Source organism: Octodon degus, unplaced genomic scaffold (genome assembly GCF_000260255.1).
Source record: "Octodon degus isolate 3935 unplaced genomic scaffold, OctDeg1.0 scaffold00132, whole genome shotgun sequence".
Classification (NCBI taxonomy): domain Eukaryota; kingdom Metazoa; phylum Chordata; class Mammalia; order Rodentia; family Octodontidae; genus Octodon; species Octodon degus.
In genome coordinates this window covers 7,030,322-7,053,382 of record NW_004524708.1, presented here as the reverse complement: position 1 = coordinate 7,053,382, position 23,061 = coordinate 7,030,322, and the positions used below count along the sequence as shown (strand labels likewise).

Genomic DNA, 23,061 nt, shown 5'->3' with positions numbered 1-23,061 from the left:
GAAAATAAATAAATAAATAAATAAATAAATAAAATTATGGGGAAAAATAATAATAATAAAAAAAAAACCTCCACAAAATGTAAGTCAAATAAACCTTTCCTCCTTTCACTTTGGCTGTTGGGCAGTTGTCTCATCCATGAGAGAAAAAAAACTAAGACAGCATGTAATTAGTTGTAGCCACTAAATTGAGAAGGGAGTCTTCTGTGGGGTTCCATAAAGGCTTTCTCACCACTTTAGAGAGCCATGAAGGAAAGGAACGCCATCCCTCTTCCTGCACAGTAGGCGGTTGATTCTCAGTCATTGAGTCTACAGGTGACACCTGCACCTGAGCTGCCACACTGTGGCTCTGAAGTGAGCTAACCCACAGCTGGATTGGCATATGGAGGCCGGCACTGCTCAGCCCAGAGACTACCTGGGTTTAGGTGAGGCACAAAAGAGAGATCTCTGCAGCCACCTCCCTGAAGACTTCTCATTCCATGATAATACAATTTCGTAATTCCACTGCTTCATTCAACTGCTTTTGCTGTTGTTACTTATTGATGAAAAACATTTAATTAACATAAAAGATAAAAATTTTTCCTAGACTCTTTTAATTGCCCATAATTTGTCTGTCTCTCCCCTCTACCTAACTACTGAAACTGATTTTGTTCACAGAAACAATGTCTCTAGGCCAAGGCAACAGAGATTTAGCCAACAATGATTGCCCTGTTTTGTTTTACAGTAGCCCTGGCAATTAGAAATGGTCAACTGTCTCAGAGGCAAAATGTGTGGCAAGGGGCAGTTTCTGGGACATCTGGGCTTTCCTGATACTGAATATAGCCCAATTGAGATGGATCCTGATTCTTTCCTCATTTTTCCAACCTCAAATGCAGGGAAGAGCAGCCATTTAGTAACCAAGAGGAAATGCCAAGAAAATCAGAGATAAACCCTTAACACTGCTCAGTTACTGAATAAACACCAACAGATACATCTCACCTGTTAGAAACAAATCTTTCCTTGTTAAAGTCACTAGCATTTCAGTTTATCAGCTAAAATCTATGAACAAGTTTTTAAAAAGTGAGAACTAAATATCACAATCTTTTTTTTTAAGGGGCTGGGGAGATAGCTCAGTGGAATAAGCGTTTTTCTTGGCAAGTGCAAGGGTCTGAGTTCAATGCCCAGTTCCACAAAAAAAAAAAAAAAAAAAACTTTTAAAAATTCAAACCTAAGTAACTTTATCTGAATATAAGTAACTTAAATCTGTATCAGAACATCTGATTCTCAAAAACTTTGTTTTATATCTAGGCTACCTGTTACTCTGTTTTATCACAAGAAAACCAAATTCAGAGAAGCTTATTTTCTTGACAGACAATTCAACATAAAGCTAGAGCTAGAGCCAAAAGGTATTTTCATAAACATTATTCTATAATCCTTCTACTTACTACTGAGAAATCACACTTTTTCTATATTGTCATTGATTTTAAGAACAATTTTTGTACATGCTATATGAAGCTAATATCAAGATGACTTTTGAAAGGGAAATATAATAAATTTTGCTCTTTATCAGAGAAATTTTTTTTTCTTCTTAGTTTTTTTTAATTTTTTTTAATATATATAATTTTTTTTTTTGAGATAGGGTCTTATTTATTTATTTGTGTGTGTGTGTGGCCAGTTCAGCCCACCAGGGAGCCGGGCTGGCTGGCATGTGGTGCTGGAGGATTGAACCGCGGTCCCTGTGCTTTTGCTTAGCTTATCTTGTTCTAAGTAGGTGCTTTAGACCACTGAGCCATCTCACCAGCCCTATCAGAGAAATTTAATTTTACTAAGATTTTTTGCTTATATCTAATAAATAACCACGGTAGAGAATGAGAATTTCATACCATACTATGTGTGACCAAGCCAAATTAAGTATTTGTGTTTGTTAAGACAGAAATTACCATGGAGTGAAGTAGTAAATATAAATGATGCTATTAACTGCTCATCTTCACAACTATGATAGCTTGGTTACTTATGATCAACAGGACATATAATGTATTAAAGATCTTGTACTACATAATTTGATGTTTCTCAGATAAAAGTTGTTTTTGTAAGAGGGCTATTTTTTCTGAGCATGGTAATAATAAAGCTAGTTTTATAAGGCAAAATACCAAGAACCTACAGATTTCCTTCTGTGCTCATGCTTTAAAACAAAAATATAAAAAGCTATATGCTATTAAGCATGTTTCTTTCTGTGGGAGATGGGGGAATGGGGAGGGTGTCAGTCAGTCCCCTTTAAAAAAATAAAATAAAAACTTGATAAAATTACATTGTTGACAAATTTTACCTAAAAATCCTTTTGTAATCAGTACTCTTTGCAGTTTAAAATATTACTCTAATTAAATAAGTTAGGAAAAACTGAAGTGTAAACACAGTTCATCTGATCTTCAGAGTACCACAATGACTTGTTTTTGAGTTTCAACTCATGAACACACAGTAGTAAAATCGCCAAGCTATCATAAATAAGCTTTTAGTACTCTATGAATCAATCTCAGTATTTTGCACAGACAAGCACCATGTTTCTAGAATCTTTTCATAATAATGAAATGACTCCTATATATACTTTTTTATTGTGTTCTGTCTGTCCGTCCGTCTTATCTATGCAGACAGGGTCTTGCTATGTAGGTTAGACTGGCCTCAAACTCAATTATGTAGCCCAGGCTGGCTTTGAACTCTAAAGTGCTCTTCCTGCCTCAGCTTCTGGAGCACTAGGATTACAGGCATGTGATACCACACCCAGTTGTTCGCTTTATATACAGTACTTTATCTTAGTGAATCTTCACAAGCCCTGATGCTACACATCACAAGGCCTATGTGACAGCAGAGAAAACAGGTTGGAAGAGGCTGACATTTATGAAACACATGAAAATGTTGTATTATAATCAAGTTCAAAACCCATTTGGCGTGTTTTCACACTTTGCCTCTTTACTTATAAGCTGGGCCAGTACACTACACCTAAGTGTTCAGAAAAGGATAGCAACTAAAAGAAAGGATGAAAAGATGGGTGCTTTTAATACACAGACTTACTGAAATGAGCATGATTTACCTTGGACATGAGAAATGATGAACAGATAGACTCCCAGTAATCTGATATAAATATGGAGCTGAGTCATTGTTCAATTTTAATGTTCCATACACTGTCACTTTGAATAACTTTTATTTCACAAATTCAAATGATTTTACTGAATGAGATTTTCCTGTTGAGGCCACAATCACTTGACAATGACTCCACCTCTCACTGCTTCCTCTTGACTCCTGCAAGACAACAACATTAACAATGAACACAGCTGGATTTTGGAAAGTCTTCAAAGACTGAAAGAGAAAAACAAATATCCAAACATACCTTTAAACAATGAAATACTTTTTTTTGGGAGGGGGAGGAACTGGGGATTGAACTCAGTCCCTTGCGCTTGCCAGGGAAGCACTTATTCTACTGAGCCATGTCCCCGGCCCCATTTTTAAAAATCAAAGCTATTTTTGTTTAAAAAAGGAAGAGGTTCTGTAATTCCAACACTTAATTTAGTAACAGGTTACAGTCTTTCCTGATCTCAGATCAGCTACACATAAAACAACAGTAATACACTAATAATCCTGAAAGGCCAGTGCAGTGTCATGTACCCAGGTACTTAAAAGAGACTGAGGCAGCAGGATTGCCTGAGTACAGGAGTTGAGTATCAGCACGGGCATACAGCAATATCATCACTTCAAAGACAGACAGACACTGTACACACACAGACACACAGAGCCAAAAAAAAAAAGGAAAGAGAATCCCTTTGGAAGTTTTTTTCTGGTTGCTCTAAAATAATTAAGTTATTTTATTACTATCAAGAATGTCCCTTAATACAGGTAGAATGAAACAGGAAATGGTGGAATTTAAAATGTAAGTTATTAGCTGGATGTGGTGACACACTTGTAATTCCAGCATTTAGATGAAGATTCCAAGTTTGAGCCCAGCCTAGGCAATTTAGCAAGATTCTGTCTATAGTACAGATAAACATATAAACACACTGATTGATCTGGGGGTTATGGCTCACTGGTAGTGCATCCCATGTGATTTCTAATACTACCATGAAAAAAAGTTATTCATCAGCATCCATTCAAATTCTGGTGGATGTAATAGAAACACCTTGAATACAACTAACAATTTTCAGAAAAGAAAAGCAAACTAGAAAACTATACATATTTAAGTAAGTAACATCATTATAAAGGAAAAGATAAATAAAAATATGTCTTAAGTAAAATTAGTTTCCAAAAACTTCTAATCTGACCTAATTGGGATAAAATAGAGCTTTTAATGTGGAAGACATGAAACAGAAGTTTGCAATTAAGGTTTGGCTATCATTAATAATGGACAATGATCTTAAAGGCCTCAAAGTGAAACACCTGAATAGGTAATAGAAAAAGGAGGCTAGCTGTCACTAAGATGGGTATAATTCTGTTTTTCGCCCACTCTAGTTTTTCAAGCAGTTGGTTTTACTATCTCACCCTAAATTAGTCCTATACAGAAAAGGTTCTGCCTCTGTATGACACAATTACCTCCATGCATTTTCTAAAATAAACCTGAGCTTCCTACCCAAGAGCTTTTCACTTTATTAGCTCTCCAACAGTATTTACACTGTTTACAGAGAGGTGTGATTTATAAGTGTATTTTATACATAAAGCTTAGTTCTAAAATCTTAGCCATTTCTTCCTTCCCTACTAGAAAAAAAGTAAGAGGCTTCCTGTCACCACATAATGCTCAGAGGATGAGATGCAAAGTGCACAATAATTCCAGAGTGGGGCCAGCAATGTGACTTTGCTGCATGCCTGTGGAAAACTCACCTCTTGCAATAACTCACTTGTGATTCTAACAACGTTTGTTCCAGGTCTGGAATTCAAGGGGTGTTTTCAGTCACAACCTCTCCCCATATCTATTTCTCTGTTGCATGCCTCCTCCTCCAGGTACACCCTCCACCTGCAAGCCCAGTACAGGGCCTCTGCCCTGCTCCTGCACCTGCCAAACTGCCCTGTACACAGCAACTCCTCTCCAGTCACATTCCCTCCTTCACCACCCTTAGCTGCAGGGTGACTACTCAGTTTCTGCTTCAAGGAGCTTGGAGCCTGGGGCAGGAGAATAGATTCCACCTACACGCTGTCTTCTGGTGTCCTCCTTCCTTCATTCATTTACAGTTAATGTCTGGGCTTGGCTCTCACTACTTACCAAGGCATCCTACAGAGCAAGCTAAGTGCATGCCATACCCACTGCTCCTTCCAGAGAAGAGTCTCTGTGTCATTCCTTCCTGAAGGAAGTACAAATGCTAGAGCTGCCTCAAGTAAGTACCAGAACCTCTCTGGATGACTTTCCCCATCTTCATAGCCAGAATATATTTGTTAGTTCACAGTTACTTTGAGAACTAAGTGAGATATTCAACTCTATGTGCCAATTCCACAATAAACATTTTGCTAATATCATCTTACAAGAAAAGTACATTTTAATTTTACAGGTGAGGAAACAGGCAAGTAGACCTTAATCAGCTTACCAAATATCACATCAATAGTAATAGGGTTATAATTTAAAAGAAGTCTGATTCAAGACTCTAACAGCTAACTCACCATCCTGTTGGTAATTTACATACGTGTTATTTTTTTTTTAATTTTATTTATTTGGGGGGGTGCAGCTCAGCCCACCAGGGCGCGGGGCTGGCTGGCATGTGGTGCTGGGGGATTGAATCGCGGTCTCTGTGCTTTAGCTTAGCTTGTTCTAGGTGGGTGCTTTAGACCACTGAGCCAGCTCACCAGCCCTATATACGTGTTATGATACAAAACATACATGATAAAGTACTTAGGCATGTGTAGTACACTGTATGCTCAGTATAAGGTCTCTCTTCCCAAACTGTCACAAAGTTGCCAACCTGGCACACGGACCGCACCTGAAACAGTCATTAAATCTTAGCTCATTACAGATCCGCATTTACAACTGCTATGACACAAGCACAATCTTTCCAAGCATTGAAAGAAACATGCTGCTATAATCAAAAAGGTAAGCAGCTCACTTAATTCCATCTGGTGAGGTCTCTAGTGATGGTGTGCAAAGGACACCAAAACCAATCTCCTGGAGATGCACCTGAAAGAAACACAGCCTCAAGAGTAAAAACAAGCCAAGTTTGGAAGCATCTCTGTCAAAGATGTGACCCATCATGACAGTAAAGGAGCTTAGACTGGTTACACGACATAGGGTGGGTCTTTTTCCATGTTCAAATTCTGTGTGAACAGTGCTTTTGTCATCGAATATTTATTCCCTAATCATGAACTGTTTATTTATGCATAGTTTTATATCACATAACAAGAACACAGTGATGACAAAAAAAAACCCATACCCAGTCTTCATGGAATTCATAATCATTAAATGAGACTAGAGATGTTGACATCAGCTTGTGGTAGAAAAGTGCTATGTCATGCAGGGTGCTGCTCCACTTGGGGCGAGGAAACAATGCTGAGAAATGACATTTAAGTCAGCCAGGTAGAGAGTGAGGTGGGAGAACTCCAGGCATTAAGAAACAGCCTGTGCAAAGATCTTGAAGCTGAGAAAAGCAAAGTGAGAATGATGTTCTGAAATGTTAAGAACAAGGGATGGTGTGATGCAATCCAACCACCACCACCCTAGTCTGAGCAGAAGCCATTGCAGCCAAATCCCCACCCCAACTGCGCGCATTCCATGCTTTCACACCTGCTGCACATGCATCGTCATGGATCAGTAAGGCCCAGTAAGCACAGCTACACCCTGCAATTCCTCATCATTGTTCAGCCCTGCTCTTGACAAACTACATGCAACTCCTTGTATGTCCTCCAGCCCTGGCCTGGTCAGATAGCTACAACTCCACTGTGCTGAACTCACCCAGTTCCTAAAATCCCATTGTGACTTCTTCCTCCACTGCTGCCCTTTTTGGGCTCATGACCCTATAAAAAACTTAGAGCCTACACAAGAGTAACCAATCTGGTCTGTGATGCCACAGCAGTGCTTCAAGTTTGTTCTGAAACAAACCTGTTCTACTGAGTGCTTTCTTCTTTTCTTTTTTGTCCTAATGTAGTGTGGTGGAAGATGAGGCTGAAGAGACAGAAGAAGCATAGACAAGGTCCTAGGCAAGATGCTAGAAGGGTTGTGTGTTTAAACCTAAGTGGGGTGGGAGGCTATTATCTTGTTCCTATGTAATGGACCCGATTGTGTAGGCAACAGCAAAAGCAAACCAGCTGTAGAAATGAGAAGAAAGCTGTAGAAATTTAAAAAAGCAACTCTGGTAGCTAAGATTAGGGTGTAGGAGCTCTTTCCTATCATCCTAACAGAATGATATTCAATGCTAAGAACAAGGGATTAAAAAATAAAAATAAAAGAACAAGGGATAGTGTGAAGTAATCCAACCACCACCACCCTGGTCTCAAGACTCAATGATACCATGTAATGAGTTAGATGTAGATATCAAGGAGAGTGAGGGGGTCAAAGAAGAATTCCGCAGTTCTGGAAGTGAGCAATTACTAAAATGGGAAGATGGGGGTTTTCAAAAGGTGGAAGAGGAGAGATCACAAGTTCAAATTTGGGTATCTGAGATTACCCAAAAGGAATACTAATTGGTTTTTTGTTCCAAAATTAAAAGAAACACCTGGGCCAAAGATACAAACTTGTTATAGCAACAGCACAGAGTATTCAAAGCTAAGTATCTGATGGCCTAGCCTTCCCAAAAAAGGCTCCAGAACACAATTCAGTTAAAAAATCACACTAACAGGGCTTTAGCATCACATATATTTGTGAGATAATTAATGGATAAAATACATTTATAGTTCAGATCCACCATGCTCATTATTGCAGTTTATATTAACACAGCTGGGAAATACACTACCATTCAAGGGATTCTTTTTCACTAAAATAAAACAAAACAAGCACAAAGATCATTGTGATAACCTACAGGATGTCCACAGATGCTTTGGCATGATCTTCAAAAGGTGGTGCTGGGGCCAGGGAGTTAGCTCAGTATTAGAATAAGCGCTTGCCTGGCAAGCACAAGGGCCTGAGTTCAATCCCCAGTTCCGCAAAAAAAAAAAAAAAAAGAAAAGAAAAAGAAAAAAAAAAAGGGTGGTGCTAAGTCTTTTGATGAGCACTAGGCTCAGAGGCTCACTTCTAACAAATGAAATAGGATAGGAACAATAGAGCAACTTTGACTTCTGTGACTAACTCACAAAAGGCACTGTTTCCACCTTGCTCTCTTCACCCTCTCTCTCAAGGGAGGCCAGCTGCCTTGCCATCCAGAAGGTCATTCCTGCAGCCTACCAGAGAGGCTCATGTGGCAAGGAGTTATGCCACATGAGGTGGGAGATGGCTGCTTCATCCAGGCAACCTGCAGGTGACAGTGGCATGGCAGACTTTACTCAGCCAGAATCACCCTGCCTGGCAGATTCTTGACACTCAAGAGAAAGTATGTGATAATGTCAATTGTTTTAAGCTGCTAAGCTTTGGAGTAGTTGGTAGGGAATCAATATGTAACTAATAAAGTCACTGAGAACCTTACTAAAATACTAAAAGCCTAATCACCATACATTATTACACAGTCAACCAAGATAAAGAGTCTGAAAAGCAGTCACAGGGAGCAACAGAGAAATGACAGATCAACTGACAGGCTTGTTTCAAGAAGTGGCCACGCTTTGTTTTTAAATTGTCTCACCAGGACTCATTTTTGAGGGAGAAATTATTTGCCTAGATTCTGTGTTACGCATTGCTACATCTGCCCCTTTAAACTATGGATTCCACAAAAATTACATCAGTTTTGTTTCCTAGGTAGAAGCACTTTTCCTATTACATCCTGGGGAGCAATTTGAAGGAATAAATGTGATGTCAGTCTGCTGGGTTTCAAATAATAGTGCCTGGATTTATTTGCTGTGTGTGTATAGGGAAGTTACTTAAGCTAAGTCTCAGTTTCCTTAGCCCCCAAATGGCATAGTATTACCAATCTGGATGAGTTAGTGCCTTGCATCTCAGTACCACACAGTCAATAAATAATTGATATTACTGTTGTGATTCTCAATATTAAGGAAACACTAAGGACTTCTGTTTATCTCATCGTATTGTCACAGTATAACAAAATGTTAACCTTATTTTACAACTATTCTGAAACTGAGTATTTAAAACTTCTAACGTACCTAGAGAATAAAACATGAACTTTTACACTCCTAAAGCGGTTTGTCAGAATTTTATATTAAATGAAAATATCTAATCTTGCAATGTCAAGACCACATGGAGCTTTTCATCTTCCGGTTCCAGGCGCTTGGTCGCCGCGGTTTACAGTGCAGTTATGGCCAAGTCCAAGAACCACACCACGCGCAACCAGTCCCGAAAATGGCACAGAAATGGCATCAGGAAACCTCGGTCACAAAGATACAAATCTCTGAAGGGGGTAGATCCCAAGTTCCTTAGGAACATGCATTTTGCCAAGAAGCACAAGAAGGGCTTCAAGAAGATGCAAGCAAACAATGCCAAGGCCATGAGTGCACGCTCTGAGGCTATCAAGGCCCTTGTCAAGCCCAAGGAGGTCAAGCCTAAGATCATTCCAAAGGGAGTAAACCGCAGGCTTGCTCGACTTGCCTATATTGCCCACCCCAAGCTTGGGAAGCGTATCCGTGCCCGCATTGCCAAGGGTCGCAGGGCCTGCCGGCCAAAGGCCCAGGCTCCAGCCAAGGCTGAGGCTCCAGCCTCTGCTCCAGCCAAGGCCCAGGCTCCAGCTTCTGCTCCAGCCCAGGCTCCCAAAGGTGCTCAGGCCCCTGTGAAGACTCCACAGCAAAAGCCTCTTACTGCTGATGTAAAAACAGAAGAACTGGGGTGCCATCTGTGGGGGGCTGGTGTCCTCCTGTGCTCTTTGTACAAATAAACCTGAGGCAGGATATGTTTAAAAAAAAAAAAAGACCACATGGAGTTGTTGATATCTGAAGTGCTACATTATCAACCTGGTAAAATGATGCAGAGATTTAAAGTTATTGTGTAATTAAATGAAACAGGCATCTAAAGAAATTTACTTTTCTATAACCACAGATTGGTGCAATTTCTTTAGGAAAATAACAGCAAGACTGAATTAACAGTTCAATCCAATGTTTTTAAAAGCCCAAAACAAAACAGGGAAAGGCTGAAGTCAGCTGAAAAAGCAACTAAAGTCATTCTTTCCTCTTTCCATTAAGCCCCTCACCCTGAATTTTACTTTCTAGTAGAAAGGTCTGGGAAGTTCCAATGAGCTGGCCGGCTGCCAACTCCAGAGAGCGTGGCTAGGAGCAAACCCCCTTCCAGGGGTCCCTCCCCCCTGCCAGCTCCAGGCAGCTCCAGGCGCCGGGCCTCACAGGCTCTCTGAGGAGGAATCATGGCTGCAGACTTTCTGGCTCCAGAGCCATTGTTTGCATGCTGTGCTCCTTATCCAGAGCCTGGATTAGCATAAGAATATCGTCTTTTCCCTTAACAAGCAACTCATCCCCATTCCCAGACTTTCAAGCCCTACCCTTCAATCTTTACACTAATAAACACTACAACTGGAAGAACAAAAAAATAATAACTGTATAAACAACAATATCACTCAAACCCCAAACACACACCCCACAGAAATCACTTTAAAAAAGTGTGTGTTAACTAAGGTGATGCACAGGACCTCACATGTGTGGCTTTCTCAGTCTGCACTGTGAGGTCCTGCTGTGGGTGAGGCCTTCACAGGGTCTGACAGAAACCTCACTCTTGAGCCAGGAGCGAAGAATTTAGGTTCTATGCTAAGCCGAGGGGTGGGGTAGTTGTGCTTTATAAAGTCTCCCTCCTTCCTTATTGTCAAAGTAAGATTCTATAGCCACTTGAAACTGCTTCCTCTCTATTTTTCACTTCTCCTGTGCTCAGGTTACTCAAGAAAAACAAGCCACACATTTAACCTTTGTGTTTTCATTTTAAACTCCTTCTTCAAGTCCAAGATACTACTCTCACCAGCATTAGTACAGATTCTTCCAGGACCAGAGAGGTGGACCCAACTAGTGGCCATCAGATACAGTTGATAAGTTTGTAGTTTCATAAGGCTTACCAACAAGGCTCCATCTTAGGTGCACAAGAATGTTTCGTGGTTTCCACAAAGTACTTTTATGTATATTAAACAAAAAACAAAACAAACAATAAAACCTCACAAATATTTACAACTAGACTACACCACATACCAATCACTAGCACATCCATGCTCAGAAGGAATTGTTAGTGCCTGCCAACTGTTAATTTAAGATGTCTGGGTGTTACCCTTGTGGAATAAGCACAAGTAAAAACAACAGCAAGAAAAAGCAACTCACACAGACAAGCAAAATACACACACACACACAAAGGAAGTGAATCGGGCTGCTGAAATGCCTGGATGGGAAGAATATCTGAATGCCCTTCTTGATGAAGCCTGGGAAATGGCAAACAATGCCCTCAGTGTTTTGGGGTAATGTGGGGGTGAGGACCTCAAGATCTGGTGTAAGACAAACCTGGGTCTCCTATGGAGATTAAATGAAAGAAATTCATATTGTATTTCATGGTATCTAATTAATTAATCCAGCACCCCATCATCTTCGTCACTCTCATAAAGCACAAGTTAGTTCTGCATACGTTACTTCATCTATATGACCTGAACAGTAAGACAGACTGCCTGTTTCACAGAGAAAAGGTAAACTTCAGCAATGAAAGGACCATGGTGAATTTCATGTTGTAGCTGATCACCAGAAGGACAAAGGATATGGAGTCTTCTGACCCAAAGTACCGTGTTTGCTATAGAATACTATGAGTGTGTAGATCCAACAGCCAACAAGATATGATCTCTTATTGAGTCATGTACAGTGGTACTCATCTTCCTAATTCTATAAGGAAAAAGGGAGGCTCAACAAAGTGAAAAAAGTTGCCCAAGTTCACCAACCAGTAAGTGGTGCACCACTGATGAAGTCCAAATTCTGCTCTTTACTGCACAGAAAAGGGGAGGTCGGGAGAGGAAAACTAGGAAGGACAGCATCCATGACTATACTCCAGCCTCACGGGAGCTCAGAAATGTCTTTCACCACCTGGCTCCCTCAAAGCTGAGACAGCTGTGCAATCGGAACAGGCTGGAGGTAGCAAGTGTTCTTGGGCAACTTTCTTCACAAATGCTTTCTGATCTCATTTGCTGTTCAGGGTCAGGTTTACCTGACTAACACCCTTCCCAACTGACAGCAAGGTGGCTGGTTCCCCAGAAGTAGCCCCAAGGCAGTCCTTCTGCCTGCTGCAGGCTTGTCCTCAAGTTCCCAAGCCTCTGAGGGGTGGGGACATCCCTACAAGCACTAGCTTCTATGAGTCCCATGTTCCTTAGCTATCTCAACTCCTCATACCTATGCTGTCAGTTCCTTGTATCAAATTCTCTACTGAAATAAACATCATGGCTTGGCTGTCCTGCTGGTCAGCAGAGCCAAGAGACAGACCAACTGTGCCACTTTGGCCTGCTTTCCAAGGAGGACTGGCAAACAACTCGAACACTTGTTTCCTCAGTCCATGCATGTTCAAAGTGCTTCAGATACACTGGCTCTTAGGGATTCTTCCAGACTTAGCATACCTCATTTTTCCTCACCACAAATAATTTTAGACTGCCAAAGTGAGAAAGCCATTCAAAATTGGTTAAACTTAAGCTACATGACCTATCAAAATGGAAAGTGTACCAAACTCATCTATCAAAACAGATTTGTTATATCCTCAGTTAATCAAAGACTTTAAGATTAACGTAAAAATTAAAACACTTATTTCTCTCAGGAAAACAACTTACAATATCTGTGCTTTTATGCTCAACATAAAAGAAAAGCTCACCTCCTCCCAAGCAGATCTAGTAACAGGCAGCGGCTTGTGTGCTGGAAGGATGTCTGCAATGACCGGGATCAAGAGTAATGGAAGGCCAAGTGCAGGGACATCAAAACCAGCTTATCCAGCAGCGCCCTCCTGGCTGAGGAGTGCTGGATCCTGACTACAGCACTAGCCTAGTCCCCTGAGCTTTCTTTGAAGCTCTAGCTCTCTGAGGAGCAACATGTTGAGTCCTAAAGAAGAAAAATGATCTTCAGAGTAAAGTCTGCCTCAAGTTTTCTTCCTCAGCTGACTGTGCTAAACTGCAGGCTTAAACAATGAAGAAGAGATGCAGATCTTCACTCTTTTCTTTTCACTTTTTTCTATGTTTACAACTCCTTAAAATTTAGAGCCCACATTTGTCCCAAGCTCTCAGAATAGAGGCTCAGTTGTAGGCTAAGCCAATCCACATTCTTGGCCCTCTGTGCCACGTAAGTTTGGGGGTGAGCTGGACTCCTGCTTGGACTAGCGGGGACAAAGTCCCCTTTGAGTGTGAGTAAGTAAGTACACAGCACTCTCAGAAGCCGCAGGCAGCTAGTGGACCCAAAGGGGGATGGTAGGGCAGCACCAGCAGATGAAGGAAGCCAGATCCTCAGACCTGGACTAAGCCTGAATCACTCAGGACTTTACAGTAAATTCTGTATTTTACATCACCAAGTCAGTTTCATCATGACAACCAAAGACATTTCAGCTGATAAGAGGATTAAAGGGAAAAGCACACTTCAATGTTTAGGTTAGATTACCATAAAGTTAGCAAATCTGACTAAAGTAAATTACTTCCTAACACATATATAAAGAAAACACTGGCTAGGATAAGAAAACAAATATTTTAAGATGACTTACATAGTTTTTTTTTAAGTGATTTAATGTTATAAGTCACTGTATAATTTATTATTCGTGATTTTTGTCCCACTCCCCAAATTTGCTAGGCCCTTGATGCCTCCCTCCTTGCTAACAGCCTCTTCATTGCTCTAGTTTCCTAGGCTTAAAATCTCCGTCATTTTTAGTTGGCACAGTGTAACACATCCATGATGTTGGCATTCCGAAGGCTGAGGGACGAGAATTGGAAGTTCAAACCCAGCCTGGGTAACTTAGTGAGAAACTCTATCTCAAAATTAAAAAGGAAACAAAAGCTTTTTAAAAATCTTAAGTCATTTTTAACATTCCCCACTTCCTCCTTATATCCATATCCCATTATCAAATCTATCGGATCTGTTTTTCAAATCTATCCAGAACCCACCATTACTACCATCTGGTAAGTCAGTCATGTCCTGTGACTGTATGTCTGAAACTGCCTCCTAAACGACCTCCCCTATTGTCCCTCCCCACCATATATTCCCAATACAGCAGCCAGAACGGTCCTAATGAGAGGCATCATAAGCCATGTTCCTTCCAATGGAAAGATGCACTCAGGGCAAAGCTCACGTGCACAGAAGTTCCCTGGACTTTGTTCAGTTCTACCCAGCTGCACATCACCTGCTGCAGTCCGCACATTTGCAGTGCCCAGTGCCTGGCTGTGTCACATTGTTCCCAGACATCTGAAAGGGCCTCTGCCAAGCCTCTTCTGGGCCTGTTCAAAGCCCCTTTCATAGTTCAGCACCCCGTTCACCTGATTTAAATTGTGAATGCAGCACTCAATTTCCTGCCCTGCAGTGCTGTTTCATCCTTGCACCAGGCACACTCTAGTTGTAACACACAACATTCACTCTATCATATGTACTATTTGCCATATGCTCCAGAAAGGCGGGGGATTTACTGTTTTGTTCACTCAGATACTTCTGGCACCTAAACAGTTGCTGGCATACAGCTGGTACTACGGAAATGACTTCATAGGGCAGAAGAAATGAAATGTTATGCCAGTTCCTTTTATTGTATAGACACACCAGACATTCCCAAAAGAGAAGGGCATGGATAAGTGATCCCATTTCCTTATCTAAACACAACTGAAAAGATACAAAAACCATACCACTTCCTTTCATTCACTTCCAGCCTTCTCACTGGAAACTTGCCCCTAGATTCAGATAGTGCTCTGAAATTATGTAGCCAGACCACAGGGTTTGCCCCAAAGATAGGACAGTGTTTGCTTGCTCACTTGCTTTTTCCTGTGATTATTTCCAGAATTATTTATTGTGGTATAACTGTAAAAATAAAACCCAAGCCATCATTTGTCTTAAGCAGTATTGTAGATTAGGGGAGTTATGCTTAAATGTCTCCTAATTTGTATCTCAAACCCAAAGTGACAAGATCACCAGGTTTTCTTGGGATGCATGAGATGAATTCATCATAACCCAAATTAAGCACCTGGTTGAAAAGTAAGGTATTTCCTGAGATCTTTACCCACACCTACAAATCCTTCCACACTGTTCTCTAGAGAGCTGTGCTCGGGTTAAATGGGTCTGTTCCAATCATAATTCATGATGAGATTTAGTCTGTGCCTAAAGGTGTTGAGACGTGGTGGGACTTGTAAGAGTTGAGTTGGTCACAGAGCTGTCCCCTCCATCACAAAACACTGTCGTCTGAATCTAAAATGCCCCCCAAAGCTCCTACATGAATAACCTGGTCCCTAATATAGCCATGTTCACAGGTGGGGTTCCTGGGAAGTGGCTGGGTTATGGGGTGCTGACTGCAACACTGATGGAATCACCATCTGATGGTGTCACTAGACAGTGGTGACAACTTACAGGAGGTGGGCCTAGTGGAGGAAGCAGGTAACGGGCATGGTTTTTGGGGTGCTCCTTGTGCCTCTGTGTTTCTGTCTGTCTCTGTCTGTCTCTCTCTGTCTGTCTGTCTAGCTGTCTCTCTCTCTGTCTCTGTTTCTCTCTCTCTCTCTGTGCCTGGACCTTTCCACAATGTCATGCCTTGTCACAACCCTAAAAGCAACTGATCCAGGCATGGTCCACAAACTCTTACTTAGACCATGAGCCCATATTAGTGTTTTCTCAGTATTTTGTCAGTGATGGGAAGCTCACTAATACAAAGGTCCTATAGGTGATGCACATGCTGAGAGTTGGCTGTTAGGAAATTAGCCTATGACCTCTCCTCACAGGAGCAGAGAATTTTCATTTACTGAGTGATAAGTATTGAGTTTTGTTTCCTTCCTCTCCCCTTCTAACAAAGGATGCATAATACAATACACTTTTTACCCAATATATATTTATTGTTTGTGTACTATAGAGGATACCTAAAAACAAGATACTACTTCTAAAAGACCTCAGATTTCAGGTAAGGAAAGGAACACGAACTCAAGGTTCTACTATAGAGATGAACTACATAGGAACCACAGTCATGGGTAGGAACCACTACTCATGTGCCAGGAAGCGCTCTGGATGTAATCATTAAAATGCCTCAAAGCTGCTCAGTCAGGTAACCACTGACCAAACCAGATGTGGCTACTGAGAACCAATAGACAGGATGCTTCAAGAAGCTTCCACATACTGTTTGCTATCTACTAGCATGCTGGTTGTCTTTACAAGCAGGTGTGAAAGCAAATCTAAGGCATAGAAGTTCACAGTGGACTCAAGTCCTCTAGTACCAAAGGAGATGCAATCCAAACCCAAAGCCACAGGAAAGGAAGATGAACACGAGGAGAAAGAGGAGTCAGGGAAGCCTCTATAAAGTTGCCGACATCAAAGCCCAAGCCTGGCAAATGGGCAGATTTTCCAGGAGAAATGTGAGGGAAGCATCCAGACTTGGATGCTAGAAACATACACAGGGATGAAGGGCCACAAAAAAGATACACACTAGAGCAGACGGTGAGACTGGGAGATAGCATAATAAATAGCTGTACATTTGGCTTACTGGACCATTTATGATTTTCTTAAGATATAAAATGGTAAAAGATGACAATGAACAAATAGGAATTAAGTCATGAGGCTCCTCAAAGTAGCCTGAACTTTATTTGATAGGTAATGAGAAATCACCCCAGGTTTGAAATCACCCTAGGTTTCCAAGCAGAGAAGTTCAGGATGATTTAGGAAGATGGCTGCTGAAACATAACGTAAGATGAAAGGGAGAGGGATGGAGAAGAAAATCTGAAGTATAATTATAACAGCTCAAGAAAAAGCAACCAGCCTGAGAGGCAATAGTAACGAAAAACTGAAAGAACAAGATTACAGAGGTAGACCTCAGAGGATTTAGCAACTTCTAGATCTGAGAGAAAGTAGAAATGCAGATGTCAGGGGTGGTTCACAAGTTTACATCTTAGGTTGCTGGAAAGACAATAGAACATCAGGAGAAAGAGATGAAAAAAGCAGCAGCTTTTGAAACGAGGAACAGGGGCAGGGAGATGGCTCAGTGGAGTAAGTGCTTCCCTGGCAAGCGCAAGGGCCTGAGTTCAATTCCTGGTTCTGCCACAAAACCAAAAAAACAAAACCAAAAACAAACAAACAAACAAACAAACAGGAACAGTTCATCACGCTGGAGGGATGAACAAAGATGCCTCTACTATTCCAAATCTGTAGAAATAAGAGAAAGATGGTAAAGTAAAAAAGGAACTAAGTGTTTCAGAGCTGGAAAATAAGAAGGGGTACAAAAGGTAGTAAAGGGAAAAATTAATGTTAAAAGCAAAAATTATTAAATAAATAACAAAAAAATAGAGATACTCTATAAAACCAAATGCTGGTCTCTGAAAATACCTATGAAACATACAGATCAATGGGACATGTCCTTGCAGAGGGTCAGTAGAGACATTACAGAACTCTACCACCATGAGCCCCAAAAAACCTTTTCTTTGTACATGGCATTTTGTTACAGTAACGGAAAACATTTTGTTGCAGATGCCACTAGCAATCTTGGGGCATGCTCTCTCCACTGTACTCTGTGCAGCAACAAATTCACAAACAACACGAAGTTAGAAGAAACCTAGAGAGGGATCGCATAAACATATCAGAAAGACACTGACAATCTCTTTAATTTTTATTTTTCCCATTTATGTAACTGGTACAGGGTCTCACTACACAGCTCAGACTTGTAGTAGTGATCCTCCCATTTTTCAGCCTCCCCAATGCTGGGATTATAGGCATGTGCCACCATGCCTGGACTGGCTCACCAGCTCAGAGTGCCCTGGGGGGCAGGGCCAACGCGGCATATGGGACTAGCAATCAAACCCTGGTCCCTGTGCTTGCCAAAGCAGGTGCTCAGTCTACTGAGCTATCTCACTGGCCCAACATCACCAATCTTAATTCAAGAAAAACAATAATGTTATCTTAAAAACTTAGGTTATAAGGCAACAATATGAATGGAAAGAATGGAAATAAACTCTTCTTTGCTTTCCTGTCTGGAGCAGCAGAGTAAACAAACAGACTGACTGATGTTACTGTGAATTTGAGTCCTAGGTTTCTCTCCAGGAAGCTAGAGCATGCTGTTACATTTTCAAGAAGGACGAAGGGCCTAAAGATGCCACTCATCTTTTTTATAAGCCAGGCTACAGGGCTTGCTGCATGCAGCCCCTCAGAAGGCTGCTACACCTTGGAAAATCTTGGAAGACCCACAGCCCTCCCCAGTCAGACTGTGGGGCAACTTTTACTTGGAAATGACTGAAAACACAGAGGATTCCACCCCTGCTCAGTTAGTGGGAAGGAGTCTGTGTGCTCCTGACTTTTAGTTGCTATTGGACACTGAACAGCTATAAGTACTAAGCATGTGAGTAGCCCAAACCCCAGGTATGGACATAAAACCCCTTTCAAGGGAACTTAGGAAGGGTAAACTTAAACCCACAACTTTGCCGGGGAGATGGCTCAATAGAATGGCAAGCGAAAGGGCCTGAGTTCAAGCCCTGGATCTTACCCCCCCCCTCAAAAAAAAAGAAAAAAACATTTAAGTCCACAACTTCTTAAGCAGAACTAAGAGATCAGGTGAACCAGAAGCTGTCAGCTTGATGTGACCATGGAGAGAAAAGGCTCCCAGGAAGTCAAGCTGCAGAATAAGCTGCCCTTATGTTCCGGCTCCACAAACTCAGACAACAACAGCAGCATTGGTGGTAGACTAGACCACCACATGGGCTTTCTGATCAGTCCCTATCAGACAGCTGCAACTTGGAGAAAAACCTGCTAATACGAAAACAGGCCTTGGGGACCACTGAAAAGCTGCTCAGATGGGTACGGTGGTACATACCTGTAATCCCAGCATTCTAGGAGAATAAGGCAGGAGGATCCTAAGTTCTAGCCCAGGCTGGGCAACTTAGTAAGAACCTCTCATAAAATTAAAAGGCATGCTAAAGGCACTATGAGCATGAACATAAAGTAATGTGCTACCTGCACTAAATACCAGGCAAAAGAAAGGGTATTTAACTACAGCCCAACTTCTGCTAAGGATTCATTATCAGTGGTTGCCAACCAGCTTCTGCCCCTGGTCACTTCACGCTAGAGCTGCAGGCCAGGAAATGAGACCATTACACTGTGGAGGGAGGCTCCATATCATGGGTACCCTGCCATGAGGGTGACTTCATCACTGCAGCTGCTATGGGGCAACGAACAAGGGAGGGCACAGAACAGATGCTCACTCCACGTTAAGTCTGCCCTTCCTGACCACACCGCCATCTGAGGGTGAGAGTCCCTCCTACTAGTCATGGCCTTAGCACTGCAGCATGAATGCCACAGCCTCTGCTCCAAAGGGCCAGCAATGGAAGGTTGAACAGAATGGGAGGGGTCTGAGGGACCAGAGGCGGAGACCCAGCAGACACACAAACTTGTCACTTCCTTCTCTCCCTGCAGCTCTGCCCCACAGCCTACACATCATCTGATGTCTGGGGAGGGCTGAGGCACAGCTTGGTTTTGCTTCTCTGAGATGTTTCCAAAACTAAAGAAAACAGCTGAGATTTGAAGACACAGACACAGAAGCACTCATGCTGAAGATCAGGAGAACCTCCAGGAATAACAGGAGACAGGGACAAGTGCCCTTGGTAGGACAACATAGGAATCTCAGGGGACCAAAGCCTGGTACCCGAATGTAAGGGCTCATCACACCTGTGCAGGGACTTTATTCTCTTTGTTTTCATGCTCTTCCTTCTGCTGCCTGTGTTCTTTCCATAGGTCTCCCTCTCCAAAGAACCCAAACTAAGAAGCAGCCAAGTGAGAATTCACACTAAAGCAGGCTGGCTCCTCCACCTGTGCTTTGAAAAAGTAAGAAGTGGTACAATTCATTTGGGACACTAACATCTGCAGCAATGAATAAGTGCAATGCACCAATATGTAGAGATGTTCATAATGTTAATAGAAAATGGTGAGAAAGAGTAACTTTTCTGTGGTAAAGCACACTTATATCCTGTAACACATGACTCCCCACACCAGACTAGAAATAGAATTAGAAAAATGCATGATCATGTAAAATGAAAGGACTTCAAGAAGAAAAATAAGGACAAGTCTTCTAGCAATCAAAGACATGAGCCTTGGAAGCATCTGAGAGTCACAGTATCTACAGGAGAGCAAATCCACATGTTGGCAGGGTAGACAGAGAACAAGTGGCATCAGTGGGGAAACCAGCAGAATGAGCCAGTTCTGGCCATGTAGACTGTCTCCTGAGTCTGTATAGTCTGCAAAATGCCTATCCTTGAAGGAGTTGACTTTTCACCTTGGAGTTCAAGTGTCTTAAGAACAATGAGCTTGACTCCCTGAAAATACTATTTAGGAATGGCTTCTGAGTTTCAGGATGGACGATGGTATAGGAATGGCTTCTTTCTCTATTTCTGGCATTACTGCAGCCCCTACTTCTTAAAGTTATGGTATTAGTTGGAAATAGTGATGCATAGTAATCCCAACATCCTGGGCAACTTACTGATTTAGCCAAGATTATGTGTTTAAAAAATATATGGGGTGGGGGGAGATGGCTCAGTGGAATAAGCGCTTCCCTGGCAAGTGCAAGGGCCTGAGTTCGAGCCCCAGTTCGGCAAAAATAAAATAAAATGTTGTATGCCTTTAAATATATATATTGGAAGGGGAGGAGAGGGGGAGGGGAGAGATGAGGGAGGGAAGGGAGATGGAAGGGAGGGGAGGGGAAAAAAGAGAAGAGAAGAGAGATTGCTTAGGCTTTCTTTTTTGTTTTTAGCTTTTTAAATTTTTTTGGTGTTTAGGACTAGACCAAGGGTCTCCCATTTAATAGACAAGCATTCTACCTCTGAGATAAAGCCCAGTCCCTCAAAATAAAAAACTGACAAAGGGGTGAGGGTGTACTTGTGTGAAGGCCCTGGATTCCCTCTCTATGCCCCCCAAATTGTAGCCTTATCATATACAAAAAAACCCCCAAACAAACCATACAAAAAAACCAAACAAACTCAAAGGTTTCAGTGGAAGTACAGAAAAATTACATAGATCTATCCCACAGAACTGGACCAAATCCTCCAATATTACTGGTAGCATTTGGGATGAGTTAAAACTGGCTATAAAAGGGAGGAAACAAGATACCAGCTAAGTAATAGTTAAATATACTACCTAATATATGTAGGCCAGTGGCAATACAGTACCAGTACAGAAAGATTACTTTCAATCTTTAAGAAAGGAGAGTTTTTATATTACTCTTACTTTTCTTAAAAGTCTTCTCCTTACCTTGGAGATGTAGCTAGTGAAGTGTATTTCCAATTTTCTTCAAACAGCTTTGACTTATGCTTCCATCTCATGAATTCCAAGACAGTATTAAACTGATGCATATTTTCATAAATCTGGGGTGGGGGAAAAAGTTATTTAAGAAAGAATTACTACTTATCAGAATAACATGTAAAAGCAAAACTAAAAGTATTTCATGTGTATAATTACACATTTGCCTAGTAAAGTCAGTGAAAAGTTTTTTTCATTTTTTTTTCCCCTATTGTATCATTCAGATTTTATTTACTCTTTCAAATTCTTATGATAGTGAGACAATACAGTGTTTTCACATGCAGGTCTGATTTTCAGTGAAAAGTTTTCAGAAACCCATCAATTTATCATTCTCCCAACCTCTGACCAATTTAGGTATTAAGTTAATTCTATGGGGGGAAAAGTAATCATCTATAAAATCTCCACATTAGCTTAACATTTTGAGGAATACAATATTCATCTCAATTTGGGCAAAAAATAAAAAGCAAAACAAAACAACAACTACTGGAAATTTATAATTCTACAACATTCAGATTCTTAGTTAGGCCAGAACATATTTAACTAATACTTAACTAGTTATCTCATTCCTCCACCCCTTTTTTTATAGCTAGTTTTAACTCATCCCAACTACTGTCAATAATATTGGAGGATTTAGTCCAATTCCATGATGGGGTACATTTATGCAAATTAATACTATCTCATGACCCTAATAGTTCATGTGACATTCACAATCTAAAAAGATGAAAACAATTTAAAATTTTAATTTATATCTTAATATATCATATATGGGATTTTTTTTAAAAAATTTCATTGAATATATCTTTTAACTAAAGCTTCATATTGCAAAGTATCGTTTCACTATTTTTTTATGTATTTAGTAGACAGTCTACAAGGTCTCACTACACAGATCAAACTCAGTGATCCTCCTGTTTTCAGCCTCCCAAGCACTGGGATTACGGGCGTGCACCACCAAGCCCAGTCTCAATCACCATCTCAGAGTGCCCTGGGGGTGGGGCTGGCACAATATACCAGGGACAGAACCCTGGTCCCTGTATCTGCCTAAGCAGGTGCTTTAATCTACTGAGCTATCTGTCTGGCCCTTTCTGTTTCACTATTTAAGGGCAAGTTTTATTCTCTTTTTTTTTTTGTGGGGGTGGGGTACCGGGAATCAAACTCAGGATTTCAAACCTTCCAGGCAGGCTCTGCACCCCTGAGCTACATCCCTGGCCCTATGGACAATTTTTAAAATAAGCACTACCTATATCCCACTGCAAAGTCAAATAGCTTTGTGTTAAAGATCCCTTACAAGTATCATGTGTGTCACACTGAGGTTCTGTGTCCTAGCAGTAATGACTAAACTTATATCAACTGATAAATGTTGAAAGTTAACAGCAACCTGAACCAGCTAGCACATCAGATGACAGTCTTTCCTCAGGACAAGAGTCTCCACCAGGCAGGCAAGCTGCAGAGACCAGCTCAATCTTTCCTGGTCTACATGGAGACCTGACCCTGAGAACAGTTAGGGTACTTTGCACCAGCACCTTCCAAAGCACCAGCTCCACACAAACTGACAGGTCACCACTAAGAAAAATGAGAAGGGCCGGGGAGATGGCT

The 23,061-nt window shown here is 41.3% G+C and overlaps 1 protein-coding gene across 1 annotated transcript in view; it reads right to left on the bottom strand.

The window, feature by feature from the left end:
* The window catches only part of Bmpr1a (bone morphogenetic protein receptor type 1A), a 45,675-nt gene extending 24,147 nt beyond the window's left edge, over positions 1 to 21,528 (bottom strand). Inside the window, exons 1-2 of the mRNA XM_004641237.2 lie at positions 21,421 to 21,528; positions 3,062 to 3,270 (exon numbers count right to left, since the gene is read on the bottom strand). Of these exons, the coding sequence (XP_004641294.1) occupies positions 3,062 to 3,128 (67 nt within the window). The 5' untranslated portion in view covers positions 3,129 to 3,270; positions 21,421 to 21,528. The remainder of the gene's footprint in view (positions 1 to 3,061; positions 3,271 to 21,420) is intronic.
* Positions 21,529 to 23,061: the final 1,533 nt, after the last annotated feature.